Genomic DNA, 17120 nt, shown 5'->3' with positions numbered 1-17120 from the left:
AAATCTGCAGGATCCTGGGTGAGTGTGAACCTGAATGTTAAAGTCAAATGGGAATGGACATTGTCTAATAAGGCTGCTGAAACTTACCAAGTATTACTATAATAATATTTGGTAGAAATTCAAACAAATCAGTGGTATTGGGATGCAGATAATAAATTGTTAGGCTAAATTGGTATTTTAAATCTGCAGAGCTGTAAATGGATGCAACTTGAGACCATAGTCATAAGTGAAATAAATCAGACTCGCATATGTAAATACCACATTGTCTCCCTAGTGTAAAAAACTGAAAGAGTAAATAGAATCCAAAATGTACAATAGATATTGTGAAAGGGAAAGAAACTGCTCAAAAGGAAAGAACAACTGAGATAGGGGGTATTAAAAAATATATATGTGTGTATATATACAATATAGATAACTACATTACTGATATGTTAGTTCATCAAAAAGAGAAGTTAATGCTTTTATTGTTTGATCACTTTCTCAAGCTGTATCTTTAATTTGAACAACTACTTTGAAGATAACAATATGCAAAATATTAACCATTGTGAATCCTCTATAATTTTGTTTTGAATTTCTGTATCATCTTTATTATTTTTCATTAAATAAAGATTATAGTAAAAGATTAACCATAGGCTTCGAACAAAATTCCTCAGTTGTTTGTACATATGAAGTTGGATAGACTAGGCAGAATCCCCTGGAAAAACCACTCAGTGAATAAAGTATTCAAAGTAGAGCTAAGAGAAGTTTTACACAAGTAGAGGGGAGAAGGATCCATTATTGACTGTGGTTTGTAGCAAGAGGCTGTGAGTGAGAACAGCATGGAACAGGATGCAGAAGAATGCTAGATTCCAAGGAGATTTTTCAGGTTTTTTTTTTAAATAATTTGAGGCCTTGGGGAAAAAAGTATGGAACATCAAGCAATAAAATGTGTTGGAAAATTACAACTTTTCTACCTAAAAAAATAATGTGGAGGGAGAAAAAAACCTAAAATCTCTTCCTAAAACTCTTAGATGAATGCAATTTTCTCAAAATTTCAATGAAATGGAAATTACTAATCTTTCAAACAAGGACTACAAATATGTATTTGACTTGAGTCCTACAATCCAGGGTAGATGGTGAATTAGTTTTTTGTACTACTTCTTTATCTCTAATAGCTCACCTTACGTAGGAATCACTAATAGTCTTTGGGAGTGGAAGGTAGGCGATGAATTACATCTTTCTAAGAAGTTCAAAGTCTATAGTTTCATTTGATGGCTCTGAAATTCTCTCATATGCTTAACTTTTAAGAAGATGAAAAATATTACCTATTTCCTTGAAACATGCTCAACTCTATGAACTTTAAACTTTTTATGGAATTTATAAAAACTACTCAATATATTAGTAAATTTAAGTAGTATATTAATTTTAAAGATTTTAAGGGTATGCAGGCAACACTCATTTTAGATGTTTGCTTTAATGAAATGTATATAATTATGGAGCCATTACCATAATCAAAACAGATTATTTTAAGTATCCAAAAAATTACCCACAGACCAGTTACCCACTAATATGATAGCCATCCCTGTATTTTTGTCTTTTCCTAAATGTTATAGAAATGATATATGTAATGCTTTTGTGTTTATTTTACTTAGCATAATAATATTGGAAATGCAACCAAGATGACTGGCTAGCTTTATTATTAATTGTGTTTCTGGGTATAATTCTATTGTACGGAGACATGATTTGTGTACATGTTAGTTCATAGACATCTAGATTTATTCCAAGTTCTAACTATTATGCTTATTGCTAGTATAAATTATGCACAGGGTTTTGCACGAGTATGTTTTCATTCTGTTGTTTAAACACTTAAAAGTGGTTTTCTGGGCAGTATGGTACCAGCATGTTTAACCTTACAAGAAACTTCCAAAATGCTTTCTAAATAGCTATTAAATTCTGATTTCAATCAGGAATATGTTAGAATTTCAGTTGTCTCTCCTTTTTGTCTCCATTTGATACTAAGAGGTTTGTTTGTTTTTTAATTTTAGCCAGTCTAGTATATGTGATCGCTCTTGTGATTTTACTTTACATTTTTAATATCTAATTAACATGTTTTCATATATTTATTTATAAAATGTCTATTTCTTTGGTAGTAATTCAAATTTTTGGTTCATTTTTGTGGATTTGACTTTTTTATTATTATAAGTATTACATATATTGGATTCAAGATTTTTGTCCAATATTTGTTATAATTCTACATTTTCTCTTCATATTCTAAGTAATGCCCTCAAAGTTTTCGGTTTTCAAGTTCTGTTTAATAATATTATAACCTGGTTTTCCAGCTGAGAGATCTTGCTAAATCCTCTGAAACTAGATTTTATACGTTAGCCTGTGATCCAGTTAAAGTTGATTTATGGATATGTGCAAGGTTTAAGAGTCATGATTCATTTCTTTTCCACATGTAAATCCAATTGTTACTACTACTGTAGCTTTGTTGAAAATCAAGATCATATAAATGTAGGTCCATTTAGGGGTTTTCTGTTATGTTTGATTAATCTGTAGGCCTGTCTTTAGAACAATTCCAAACTGTTTCTGTGTCTGTGTCTTTGTAGTAAATCGTAAAGTGGGGAATATAACCCCTTCCTTTAAATTTGATCTTATCAAAACAGTTAACAGTCCTAGGATTAGATCAGTTTTGCATTGTCTGTATCTAATAATCTGAGTAACTCTTTTGAAGATAACTATGTAAAATAACAACATTTAAGTTTCTATCACCATGTTTTAAAAGCCTATATTGTTATTGTTTTGTGTTTTTGTTATGGTTATTTACTTGCCTCTTTTGTTTATTATTTTTCTTGGACTTTTATTTGTTTTTTTCTTCTCTCTTTAAAATGAAATTAAAAAATAAAAAATTCATAAAATGAATTTATTCTTATCAAAATTGTTTAAGCTAGTCTATGCCCTTTAGTCACCTATATAAATTTTATCATCAGCTCATCAGTTTTTTATAGATATAAAAACCTGCTGAAATTTCGAAAGGGGTTGTTTTGAATCTGTAGATGAATTTGACTAGAATTACTATCTCAAAAATGTTGCGCATTCTTATCTCTGAATATAGTCTGTCTCTATACTTTCTTTAAGTCTTTAAACTTTTTTCATCAATGTTTTATAGATTCAGCATGTAAATATCAGCTTATTCTTTCTTTTTAAGATCAGGTCTCACTATTCAGTTGAGGCTGGCCTTGAGCTCACTTTGTAGCCCAAGTTAGCCTCAAACTCACAACAATCCTCCTTCCTCAGCCTCCTGAGTGCTGGAATTACAGGCATGTGCCACCCACACCCAGCTTCAGTTAATTGTTGTTTCATTTTTCTTATGATATTACAAATGATTTATTATTATAAATGTTTATTGCTAGTGTACCTAAATTTACCTGATTTTTATATAACCATCCTAAACATTAATTCTAGTAGACTTTTTCAGCAGATTTGGGGAGGATTTTGTATATAGACAATCAGACTATGTGCAGAAGAGTTTTCTCTCACTGTTTTTGTCCTTATGCACTGTTTATTTTTCTTGTTTAGGACTTTCTTTACACATTAAATATAAGAAAGTGAAAACTGACATTCTTCTCTCATTTTTAATCTTAGGGAAAGAGACTTCCACCATTATGTTATTATTTATTCTTCACTTTTGCTCTGTGTCATGCTGAGGAAACACCCAGTAATCACATGCTTCCTTCTGAGTCTTCCCCAGCAAAGCCTTTAGAGTTCAGATTTCCGTTAACAGTCTTTTCAAGGAAACACAGGCTTTATCTGTCACATTTTTCTTTAACATTCACCACTCTGTGACCTCTGATTTCAAACCCAAGCTATTTTTACAGGAATTTGTTACATTCTACCATTCCAAATACCAAAATCTGTATTACTTTTCTAATTCTATGGAGTAGATTTCCACAAAATTAATAGACTAAAACAAGATATATTTATTTCTTAAACTTAAACATTAATGGGATCTTTACTATACAGTACATCTGGTATCTGCATCCTAACAGTAGATAGCATACTCTATAAAATCCAAACCCAACCATTCAAAATTATGCTAAGTGAAGGCTGAACCTGCAGTTGCATCTTAAAAACACTAAAGCATGTTTCTCTTGTGATTACACTTCTATTCTACACACTTAGCATATTACACTTTCATTTAACATGTAATAAACATTAGTCATTAACAAGAAGCTCAGGTTCTGGGGTTTAGGAATCTGGACATGGCTCACCTGGGCTCTCTGCTTCACAGTTTCATCAGGCTGTGCTCAAGGCTGGAGTGTGGCCGTGCGCATCAGGAGACTTGGCTAGAGAAGAGTTTCCTCCAGTGCTCACGGAGGTCGTTGGCAGAGTTCACTTCTTTATGACCCAGCCAAGAGTCCTGACTTCCTGTGAGCTTTCACCCGTGGGCCACTCTGGGGTCCTGGTGGTTTCCTGCCATGTGATCCCTTCCACGTGTATTCTCAGCACAGTAGTTGCTCCTTAAGGACAGCGTCCGAGCGAGAGGCTGGGTCTAGCAAGTGCACCATGGAGGGTAACATAGTTAGGGAAGTGACAGTCGTCATCTTTGCCACATCCTAGGAACTGGTATAGAGTCATAGATCTGAGAGCATTCAAGGGAAATTATACAGAGGCATGAGCTTCAGGAATTGAGGTCATAAGATCACCTTAGAACCTGCTCCTCATACCTTTGATGCCTACTTTGCTGACAATGTTTTTTCCCAATGGATGTTGAATTTTGTCACAACTTGGGTTTTTAATACCTCTTGGCATGATAATGCATTTTTCCTCTTTAAGTTGATCACACGGTGACTCACATTGATTTTTGTATGTCAGTCCAACTTTGCATCCCAGGGATAATATTCTACTTGATTTTTATATATTGATTGCCCTGATTTTTAATACTCATTAATACGTATTTTCATGAAGCTATTTATCTAAAGTTGATGTTGTCATTTCTTTGTATAATTTTGCCTGACCTAGCTCTCCAGTCTCCCAAACAAGTGTACGGTGGAGGCTTAAATAAATGAAACAAGCGGTATGATTTTAGGGCTCCAGGAAGGTCAAAACCCTTTAGCTGAGTTCAAGTCTCTGAGGGCTAAGACAGAAACTTCTCTGGACCTCCCATATTTATTAGGTCCAAAACAAAGGGCAGGGAAACTGAGGAAAGTGCAGGCAATGAGCAGGACCTTGGGAGTCACTTCAAGGACTTCTCCAAGTAGAAAAGTATGCCAATTTAGGAGAACTGTCTTATTTTCATGAAGACATGGTAGGAGAGAGACTATAGGAATAATTTCTGCCACTGAAGTCTCTATCTACTTAATTGGGGTTTGAGCCAAGTGTCTGCAGCTGAGGCCTTATCTTGCCCTTGGAGGTATCTCTGGCCTCACAGGCCACTACAGGCCTCAGCCAGGACCAGTGATTCATAGAGGTTCATTTACTGTGAATCAGCTCCCGTCACCAGGCAAGGGGCGTAGGCCTAGGACAGACTCACAGATAAACATAGAAAGCCAATTAGTAAAATTTAAATCCTGCTCAGAGCCGCTTTGTAGTGGTCTCCAACATGTAAAGGTAAAAAGGACTTCATAAAATGAGGTGGGAAGTATTGTCTCCCATTTTCTATAGGAATTTGTACGGAATACTGGTAGAATTTTTCTCTGCAGCCATTTGGGACTGGAATTTTTATTATGAAAATGTTTTTCTTTACAAATTAAATTTGATAATAGCTGTAGGGTTATTCAACCTCCCAATTTCTTAAGTGATCTTTAGTAGTTTATTTTTCAAGAATTTGTTCACTTCGTGTATTTTAAAATTTATCGGCATACCAATTTTTCATAACATTTCTTTTTTGGCCCACTAATATGCATAGGTTTGCTTTCACTCCTAGAATTGTAATTTAGTTCAAATTTTGCTGGTAACTCTGACTACAGATTTGTCAGTTTCATTGATCTTTTTAAAAATAGATTGAGTACTATTGATTTTTACATATTATTTTTCTGTTATTTCCTTTGCTCTAAATTTAAGAAGTATTAAGTCATGAAATTCTAAAATGTAAAACTTAGAGATCTGAGTGTAACTTTTTAGTTTTACTTGTAAGTTCAAACTTTACAGTACTCCCTGAACACCTTAACCAAATGGTTGGTGAGTATTATCACAGTGAAACTGAAAATAGCTCCACCAAGAAAAGCAAAGGCCAGAATGTACTGAGTACTCACCTTCTCAGAGTGTTGGAGAAATTAATTAATTTTAATTTTTACATTAACTAAATTATATAGATAAGCATTAATACATTTCTACAGATAAAAATCATGAACTTAGTACTTAAATTCCCAGTTCATGGGGCTGGAGGTTTAGTTCAGCGGCATAAGCTCCTGCCTTGGAAGCAGGCAGTCGTGAGTTCAATCCCCGGTACCGATAAAAAGGAAAAAGACAAAAAAAAAAAAAAAAAAGGAAATTTAAATTCCCAGTTCATTTCACTGTTTTATTGTATCAGGAATCTTTTAGGTTGGTGTAAATTAAAAGAGACACTTTGAAATTTTTGAAATATTTGTAGTGTTCAACAAGGAAAGTATTAATAAGTTATAATAAATCTACAAGGTAGTGTTATTGTAGGGTGACCTTATGTGACTGTTTGCCAAATCAATCCTGTTTATGCTTCTTGATGTGACATATTTAATACTAGCTACAAGTGTCCTAGTTTGAATTATAGAATGTGTAGTCAGTGTGCATGCATTAAAACTGAAGGAAAATTTATCAGGTGCAGGGAGAAACACTAATTCAAGTTTGCAGTGATGTTAAAATGATGAGTTAAAAAGAATTTAGAAACCCATGAAATGACAGGGTACTTAAGGTACTTAAAAGAGGTGAGATTGTGAAAAGTATTTGTTGTTCTCCAGGTCTCTAACATAGTAGCCATTCCATAATTTCAGTCTGCACATATGAATGTGTTTGGTTTTGTTTTGGAACCAGGGATCAAACTCATGACCTCTCACTTGCCAAACAGGTGCTTATGCCGCTGAGCTAAATCCCCAGCCCTGTACCTTTAAATGTATTTAGATGGGAAATGCTTTTCTTTTGGAGTAGAAGCTTTTATTATTGGCTTCTTAAAGCTGGGCATAGTGACACATGCCTGTCATTACAGCACATGGGAGGCTGAGGCAGGAGTATCACCACAAATTCAAGGCCAGCCTGGACTCCATCATGAGTTAGTTCAAAGCCAGCCTAGAATATGCAACAATACCCTATCTCAAAAAAACCACACACACACACACACACACACACACACACACACACACACACACACATTGATTTTCTAATCATAACATATAAGATGTTAAATGGCTTAAATGTTCTGTTAGAAGTTGAATGTATAAAATGTTTTCATTTAACTTAAATACAGTCAGTGCACTGAAACTTTGAAACAGTGTCTACAGCCAGTCTCTTTGTATCTTATTAGTCGTGTTTGCGGTACACAGTGTTTACTTTGATCTCGGGGAGTTCATAGACTTACCACGCCTGGATTCTTCTTATTACCCTAACCTCACCGCTCATCCTTCCCATAGTCCTTTCCAGGTTTTCATTATTATTGTCGTTATTATTTCAGTTCATGTTTGTGGCATGTAATGACTACATTCGTTGTCGGTAGCTGGTGCATGCAAAGTGCATTTTCAGGCTCTTTATACTCCCTCTCTCCTTGGCTCACCCTCTGTCCCTTGTCTCCTTTCCCCTTGCGAAACAGCCACCTCCCCGCTTCCTTTCCACAAGCTTCTCTTTTGCTCTTTATTTGTACTTTGGGTTTCTCAGGAGAGAACACCCTGTAGTATCAAGCTGTGCGTCTGATTTACTTCATTTAATGTCATTCATTTCCCTAAAGATATAGAAAATGTATCCTTCTTTGTGGCTGAGTATATGCCAGTCTGTAGAAAGAGCCATCCTAACTTACTTTTGTAGTCTAATTTTTCAGTTCAGATCGGCAATGTGTGGTCAGTTTTTCAACCCTAAAAGAAATGTTCTGTGCTATAAGCCATTTTCCCCTGTGGCATAAGCACTGCCAAAGAAGCAGCAATACAGACTATTTTTTGATCAAAGGAATAATACAATACCATTTAATATGGATTATGAATTGTGGACTGAAGAAAGTTAGAACACCTCAAACTATCCACATAACTAAAAAGTTTCTATTTTTAAAGACCTTTTATTCATTAGTTGTGACACATTAAATTCTTGCATGATTTTAAACTTGTACTTTTAAATGTATTGTGTTGATGCGCTTTTCTGAGAAGTCATGAATAATCTCTTTCTACCAGTGACTCCTAAAACATGTCAGTAAGGCAGGAATTAAGTTTCCATTGAAACCTCTCTAACATCTGTGAGATTAGCAAAACAGCATCCTGGCATCAGGATGTGAGCGAGAAAGCATTACACAAAGAGGTGCATAAATAAAAATAATTATTCACCTCAGAAATACTTTTATTCCTGTAGGATCAAGTTCAAAGGCCTCAGCTGAGCATTCAAGTCCCTGTAAACCTGACCCACTGAGGTCTCAAATCTCAGCTCCCAGTGCGCCAACATGCAAAGTATTCACTCCCGATGTCATCGCTGGATCCCACCTGGATATCCTCTTACTTCTACATTAGATAAACCCTCCCCACTCTTCACCTGCATTCTTCCCCTACCCCCCTTCCCCCATTTTCATGACTCTTACTCCTCTGTGTTAATCAGCTTTCCTGTTGCTGGGACCAAACACCCAACACCCACAATTTAAAGGCAGACATGGCTTATTGGGCTTATGGATTCAGGGGATTCAGTTCACAGTTGTCTGGCTCCAAGGCAGGAGCGTCATGGTGGAGGAGCTTCTCAGCAGAATGCCTCTCACCTCATGGAGATCAGAAAGAAGAACAGGGGAACAGTGCCTGAGAGAAAGGGGCGAGAGATCAGATAGTCCCCCAGGCCATGCCTCCATGACCCAACCAGACACTTTACTTATCCCTTAGGAGGCTCGCAAGCCAATCAAGTTGACAATTGGACTTCACTGTCACACTCTCTTAAGAGCAAACTGAAAAGACACCGTCTATGAACTCATATTCAACTGGAAAATACAAATTTGTACATGATATTTGTAGCACAAACAACTAATATAAAAAAGTTACAACCTAGGTAACCAGTGTAAGATTACAGCCCTTTAAAAATGCTAGGAATTACGAATTACGTTTAGTGTGGATTCTCGGAAGTAGGTATTCTGAAGTTAAAATAAAGGCTCAGGAGATGCTGGTATGACCGGGTGCTGAGGATGTGTCCTCAGGCTGTTTATTGGCATTGGCCACAGGAACCTGAGCAATCAGGGGATCTTTGGGGAGCGCTGCAAAACTAGCACAGACCTGTTAGACATAGTGGGTGTGGGAGCGGAGGTGTTTATCCTCCTGCCAGTCAGTCCCTGAGGGCCCCCCTGGGGACACTGATTCCCTGGACTCTGCCTCAGGGCATGCATGAACAGAGGAGGCTCCAGCAGCTGAGCAAATCTGCAAAGAGAGAGCAGGGGTTTAACAGTCAGCAGTTGTTCCAGTTTGCACTGGAAAGGAGTAGGGGGAGGCACTGGTATGGCAGCAAAGAAATGGGCAAGAAATAGTATTTCACAGAAAGAGAGCCCCAAATTGCTCATAAACTTATGAAAATTCTGTTTTGTAAACAATCAAGGAAATGGAAATGTGTTACATTTACCACATTGATAAAAGCAGAAAAAAAAAATCTTGCAAATGACTAAGGTCATAGGAAGCACAGTTCTTATGCACTGATCGTTGGATAAGTGGATAAAATTACTTTTGATAAAATTTGGCTACATTTAATAAATTTAAAATAGTATTCCCTGTGACTGAGTAATGTCACTTTTAGGGATGCAACATAGTAATCTCCTCTAAAGGTATATGCTAGGATATATGTTATAAAATAGTCACAGAAGGTCTACTTATAACAGCAAAACAAAAATCTAAACACAAATGTAATGCTCATTATAAAGAGAATAAATTATGAAATTCCAACACATGGAATGGCAGACTGCATTATCATAGCTGATCATTTTACTTTGAAAGACTGAATCTGAAATGGCTTATGCTAGCTTGCAGGTATCTCAGGGAAATGTACACAGTGTGATTAGATTTATAGAACATTCCAAAAGAGGCAAAATCACAAAGCATGTTTCTTTTTTAAAGAATTAAGTGGTTATATAGGAAAACTCTAAATAGTAATGTAGTTAACACCATTAACAAATTCGGGGCTAAACAAGACAGTGTCGTGGGGGGTCCACCTAGAGAGTGTGGAGGGTTCAGTTCTGTTTCTTCATTCTATTCAGCACACATATTTTTTTTTCTATAAAGCTATCAAGAAAATATTGCATAATAAAGATGGGGCAGAGGAGAAAAGCCATGAAATTACACTGGGCTGGCCCAGGGGTCAGAGAAGAAACAGAAAAACTATTGTCATAGAATCAAAGTAGAGAACGGTCAACACTGGCAACTGTTGCTAAGCAGTGTGGGATGGAAAATGAGATGGAGATGATGGAATTGAAACCAAAGAGGTTATTGGAGGTTTTGATGAGTGTGATTTCAGGAACAGAGCAGGGATGCAGGCCAGGAAATGATGCCCAGGGCCCAGTAAAAAGCAAGGAATATCAAGAGCTCTTTAAGCAGCATATGCATAAAAAAGAGATAGATGACAATTTGAGCAAAAGGCAAATTCAAAGGCTACTTAGAAATATTTTATTAGAAAATTTAATCCCGACTAGACCATATATAAAGGTATTAAAACATTTAAGTAGAAATTATAAGACAAAATCAGACAAAATCGGAAGATGGCAGAACAGTAAGCAGCAGAATAAATAACCTCTCTGAGAGATGCTGGAATATAACGTTTTGGAGAAGACAAGAAGGAAAGAAGTGGGTCTCCTCAACCCAGAAAGAAACTAAAGTGAGAACTGAAGCCCACTGAGAGAATAAAAAAAAAAAAAAAAAAAAAAAAACCTTAAACGGAAGAAGGTTGTAGCTAGCAGCACTTTACCCAGAGCTGGAACCACCATGCCAGAAGCGCTGTTGGAACCCAGAGACACATGGGCACAGTGAAGCTGGTGGTAGCAAGCCTGAAGGCCTTGGTGGGAGATGTAGTGGCAGAGGGGAGCAGCAGACCAGAGAACTGCACTAGCTGGTGGTGGGTGTGTGGGACTCAGGTCTCCCGCAGGAGTGGGAGACTTGCTAGGCGCCATTTTGGAGTTGGGCAGGATATGCCTGGAGACAGAACTGTAGCCAGCTTCATCCAGCCACTCCTAGCTTGGAGCAGACTGGCAGAAAGTGCTTGGACTGAGTCCCACCCCTCTGCACGGTCCAATAGCCACTGCCAAGGTTTCCCTAAAGCTATCCCTAACCAACCCCACCCGCCTGGTGCACACTAATATGAAGACTCCCTGTGGTTAACCAGCTTAGAGGGGAGAAGCCAGCCTACCCTGCCCTTGCTTACACTCCAGTAGCCACCAACAGACTGGGGAAAGCAATAAACAGTAGAAATATCTAGCCAACACACTTCAGAATAATTATAACCAATACAGGAGGTGCCAGGGACCCTCCTACCCACTTGTCTGGAAGAAACCAAGAACATGACAAGAGAAAGAAGCAAAAGGCCTCCAACCCAAGCAGTACTGGTCCAGGAGATGCAAACACAGAAGACATCAGGAGTTGCACACTTGCAGTTTTTGAAGCAACAGCCACTGAAATAAGAAACAACTCCATGAAGCTATAAAAGAACTTAGAACAGAAATAGTATTATAGGTAAAAGAAGATATGAGAGACATAAAAAAAAAGAATTGCTAAGCACTTCTAAAGAAGACACAGATGAAAGAATAGAGGAGCATAGAAAAAGGAGGGAAACCTTCAATGAAGAATATAAAAATATTTAGAACACATGAAACACAGTGAAAGAGATTACTAGGAAATTAAAAACTCCATTGAAAGCTGGCAAAACTGCTTGAAAGAAACTAAGGATAGACTATCAAACCTTGAAGACAGGTTTGCAACTTTTGATTATGAAAGGAATGATCTCTTAAAAATAACAAGAAACCAGGAAGTAACAAAGGCTAGAAGATGACTAGAGGATCTATAACTTAAGAATAAAAAATGTAAGTGAAGAAGCATGGGTAAACACAAATGAAATACAAAGGCTATTCACAGAAATAATTAAAGAGAACTTTCCAAACATAGGAAAAGGAAATGATATTCAGATATATAAGGCATACAGAACTCCAGCCAGCTATAACCAAAATAGATCTACACCCAGACATATAGTAATCAAGATTCCAGAAATTCAACACAAGAACAGAATATTAAAAGCTGTCAGAGAAAAGAAACATCACCTATAAAGGTAAACCCATCAGAATCATGGCAGACTTGTCAACACAAACCATCACATCAAGAAGAGCTTGGAGTGAAGTATTACAAGTCCTGAAAGACAATAACCTCCAACCCACATTGATGTAGCCTGAAAAACTATCCCTCAAAATTAATGGAGAAGCAAGATACTTCGATGACAAAGAGGAACTGGTGGAGTTCATGACCACCAAACCAACCCTACAAAAAATAATAAAGGACATTCTAGAGAAAGAGAAAAAGAAGACTGTGGTTTCAGGAACAGTGGCAGAGGGGATCACTGAATGGGATAAAGTAGACAACCAATGGCAGGAAAATAACATGGCAGAGATGAGGCAGAGAAGGTTGGCTATAATCACTAAATATGGATATCCTAACTATGGATAAAAAGAAACACAGGCAGAGTGGATCAGGAGACAGGGTCTATCAATAAGCTGTATATAAGAAATACAATTAACCTGAAAGAGGGTTTATAGAAGGAAAGTCAAAGATGAGAAAACAGTGCTCTGTGTGATAGGGAATGAGATAAAAGTGGGGGTAGTTTGCCCATCAGCTGCAGATCGGTTAGAAATCCATGACATTTTTATACAATGGGAAACTACTCAGCTATACAGAAAGAAAACCTTGAGGCTCTTGTAGGTAAATGGATACAACTTGAGATCATGCTCAGGAGTGAAAAGGTTGCAAATCACTTATATGAGTAGTGGGCTGCCTCCCTAATGTAAAAACTAAAGGAGTTAGTGGGATGCAAAATGTACCATGCACCCTGTGAAAGTGAAAGGGGAGGAACTGTCTAAAAAAGGAAGGCAGTGGCCATTGTTAATCTTTTATCATTATTTGAAACCCATATTGTTTTCATCATTTTGTTTAGTTTGGTTTTATTCAGTTCCAATTTGTCTACTTGTATTCGATTTGATGACATGGACAGCTATTCTAAAGATAGCAGAATATACTATAGTAACCATTTTTTATTTCCTATTGACTTGATTTGAAGCCCCATATTGCTTTCACTGTCTTGTTTTGACTGATTTTATTCTACTCTGTTTTGTCTGATAGTATCAAGTGTGAGGGTGTAGGCAACTACTTTGAAGACAGTAAGATTCACCATGACACCCATTCTGGTTTGACTGTTATCTTCTTTTGAAGTCCTGTAATGTCTCCAATGTTTCATTTTTATTGGTTTTGTTTTGTACTTTTTTGTTCAACTTTATTATACCTGAAGATATGGGCAATTCTTCTGAAGAGCAAGAGGCATTATGGTAACCATTGTAGATCACCTTGTATTTTGTTTTTATGTCATGTACTATGTCCATCCTTTTGTTTTGACTGACTCTATTTTGTTTTGGCACATTTGGTTTTATTCTCTTCAAAAGAAAAAAGAGAAATCAATATTATATCAAGAAAAGATCTTGAGAATCTTCCAATTAAGTCTTTTACTGAAAAAAGGTGTGATAGTTCAAATGACTATTTCATCTAGCTTCTAAAATTCTCCAAGAGGATGTTATCTCAATTTCTGATCTCTCTAATAGCCTTTATACTCTGCTTAATTATATTTTCAATGTTCTTGCTCATTTTTAATAAACATAAAGCACACCTATTTGAATCATAACATGAAAACATGTTAGAGTTTGCTCTGAAAATAATCACGAGTGAAGGTGCCAACTTATTCTTTCCCTTTCTGTATCAGACAATTTTTGCCCTCACAGTTTTATGTAGACAAAATTTAATGATTCACTGAAATCATTAAATGTATAGATACTCTTTCCTGACCGTGTATGTGAATATTCTACTGAGAAAAGAATGTGAATTTTAAAATCACAAAACATGCCACACACGTGGACATTCCCATTAAAGAGGTGATGGCTGGTATGGCTGATTTTGGGCCAGCAACAAGGGACTTGTCTCTAACTTTAACAATGACATCAGTCTCGGTAGAGTGACAAGGAAGTGGGTGACTGCCATTTACTTTAATAATGAGTCAAATTGTCAAGCTGTAACAACATGCTCAGTAAGTTCTTTCATTACTGTGCTACCAAAGGAGAGTTGGAAAATGTATTACAGTGCTATTTTTTGTCTCAGAGATGTGTATTTTTGCTCTGTTTCTATAGTAACATTGATGCAATGGCTAAAACTTTAACTCCTTTTTAGACTCCCCGATGGCTTCACGCAGCTTCTAAACTTGACCCAGCTCTACCTGAATGACGCCTTTCTTGAATTCCTTCCAGCCAATTTTGGAAGGTAAGCAAAAGAAATGTAAGTTATGCAAGTTTATTCACCTTCAGTAAGCGCTGTGCCAGAGATGAGGCTTCACAAGTGACAGTGTGATTAAGGATGGGCCACGTTATTATACAACAGATGAGACTCTGTAAATGCAGAAATGAATCTGACTTCTGCAAAAATGAAGTAAAGTTAAGTTTTCACTTAAGATCAGTAAACAAATAAGTTCTAGATAAATTCGAGGGTTAAATGTCAAAAAAATAAGTAAAGCTACAACATGACCTGGAAGAAATTCAGTCAAATATTTATGTCCCTTAAATTGTGAAATGCCTTTATAAGCATAAAAGCAAAAAAAGAAAATTATAAATCAACAACACTTGGACACTCTTAAAATAAGAAAATTAAACATTTAAGGTAAAACCATAAATGAAGAAAACATTTTTATTCTATATGAGAAATAAATTGTAGACTTAATATATAAAGAATTCTTCTAAATGAATATGAAGACAAATATCTTGAAGAAAATGGGTAAATAATATGAAAATCGTAGTAAGCAATTTAGAGTAAGACACAGAATGGCCAGTGAATACATGAAAACTATCTTCAAAAAGCATAAGTGTGATATGAATTAATATGACAGTGAGAAACTTTGGGTTCTGGTCCATTGTGGAACTGTTTCACAGTTCTGCTAATTGGATGACAGAGTCATCCCCTTTATGCAGAGAACCATGGGTCTAAAACTGTGAAAAAACTGACAGGCATCACCTTTGTGACTGATTTCTGGAGTATCTCACACTATCATCAAATATCGCATAGGATTTATACACAAGTGTATTTCTTATCACTGACAAAATGAAAAATGGAATTGTATCTGTTTAGGAAGTTGATGATGTAGATGATTCATCCACATGACAACATATATGGCAGTTAATCATTTTGTATTAGGAAAATATTTTTAATTCCTATGATGAGTTTAATCTAGGAATATATACTACAAAATGTATGAACTATGTTTCCAATATGAATATTCATGAGATGAAGGAGTGGTTACTCTGGAATGAAATTATGGATAACTTTCATTTTATTCATATTTTTCAATATTTTCTAGCTGCTCTGCTTGGCAATTTTATTTTCTATATAAGATGTATCTTAAACCTAAGACATTTTAATCTTTCATTGCCACCTACATTTTTCTAAATGATCATCTTCGAAATTATTCAAATAATAAATGGGGCATAATTCAGACCCTGTTTGCAGAAGCTCGTACGTGACCTGAGATGGGGGAGCTCACTCAGTGTGTGACAGCCTCTGGTTACACACTGAAAGGACACTCATTCCTCAGCTGCTCTTAGTTTGTGAATCATGATATCACAGCATCTCTTAACACCATTTACCCAGACCATTTGTAAAACTCACAGATTTTCAGAAGAGCATTTTCCTGGCTTCTAAATGAATTGAAAGTTCACTATCTACTGTCCAGCACTGTCCTTCTGGTACAGATCAACACCGTGATATACTGCTGAGTTATCGGATTATTAAATATTTAATTATCATCCTACTTTGGACTTTTTTGACTTGGATTTTTGTGAATTCCTTTCATTCACAGATCTCCAACCTTTTGACTTGTCTGAGTGGCCCTAAGTGAAGAGGAATATATTGGACTACATATAAAATATATAATATAATATAATACAATATAATATATACAGGCAACAAAACTTCCTCTCTTATAATTTAACTTACAAAATTATTTTTGTGAAATAACACAAGCTCGAGTTTAAATAGTTAAAGAGCCTTACATGTATGCTCAGAAACAATAAACACCTGGTTTCACAGGCACACACATGTAGGGGGACGGAAATATGATCCGTGGTAGTTGTGCATTTTACTCACTACCTCACACAAGAGTGTGTCACGCATGATTGGCACAGGCTTTGAATTGTCTGTGTGTGGCCAGGGAGACAGAGCTGGTGCCTGGACATACACAGGTCATGGCCCAGCCCTGCTCAATGGGGTCATGAAAAATGTCACCAAGGTCATACAACACTGCAAACATTTATGACCTGTGGAGCTGCATTACTCACTGTCCAGAACCACATGTGGCCCACACTGCACAACTTAGGTGCACCTGCCTTAAGTAATCCTAACATGAAAACAAGATGTGAGCAAACAGGAAACATAAACCCACCCCAAAGTACTTGGAGTAAGAACTTGCAATCTGCGTAAACTGACTTCCAAAATGTCCTCTTTTTCATCATTAAAAAGGGATTTTTAACCTTCACTTGAGTAGTGTAACAAAATGCTTAATAACCCTGCTATAACCTGGGATTCTGTACTGCCAAAATCTAGTATGAATCTCAGAATATCATCATGCTAGGTGAGAAGATTTGAGACCTATGTTTAAGAAATGTCTTTGACTAACAATATATCCGTCCACTAAAGAACTGATTATTTCATGTGTATATTGAGTTATAAAATTAA

The 17120-nt window shown here is 36.4% G+C and overlaps 1 protein-coding gene across 12 annotated transcripts in view; it reads left to right on the top strand.

Annotated features, from left to right (window-relative positions):
* Positions 1–17120, top strand: part of Lrrc7 (leucine rich repeat containing 7) — a 486713-nt gene that overhangs the window by 246272 nt on the left and 223321 nt on the right. For all 12 annotated transcript variants that reach the window (XM_063258479.1, XM_063258496.1, XM_063258477.1 and 9 more), the window contains one exon: positions 14571–14660. In XM_063258479.1, the coding sequence (XP_063114549.1) occupies positions 14571–14660 (90 nt within the window). The remainder of the gene's footprint in view (positions 1–14570; positions 14661–17120) is intronic.

The sequence above is a fragment of the Cavia porcellus genome, unplaced genomic scaffold, assembly GCF_034190915.1.
Source record: "Cavia porcellus strain 051 isolate PalLab524CR breed Dunkin Hartley unplaced genomic scaffold, mCavPor4.1 scaffold_1, whole genome shotgun sequence".
Lineage (NCBI taxonomy): Eukaryota > Metazoa > Chordata > Mammalia > Rodentia > Caviidae > Cavia > Cavia porcellus.
Note: the sequence above shows the minus strand (reverse complement) of the source record. Positions and strands in the feature narration are given on the sequence as shown.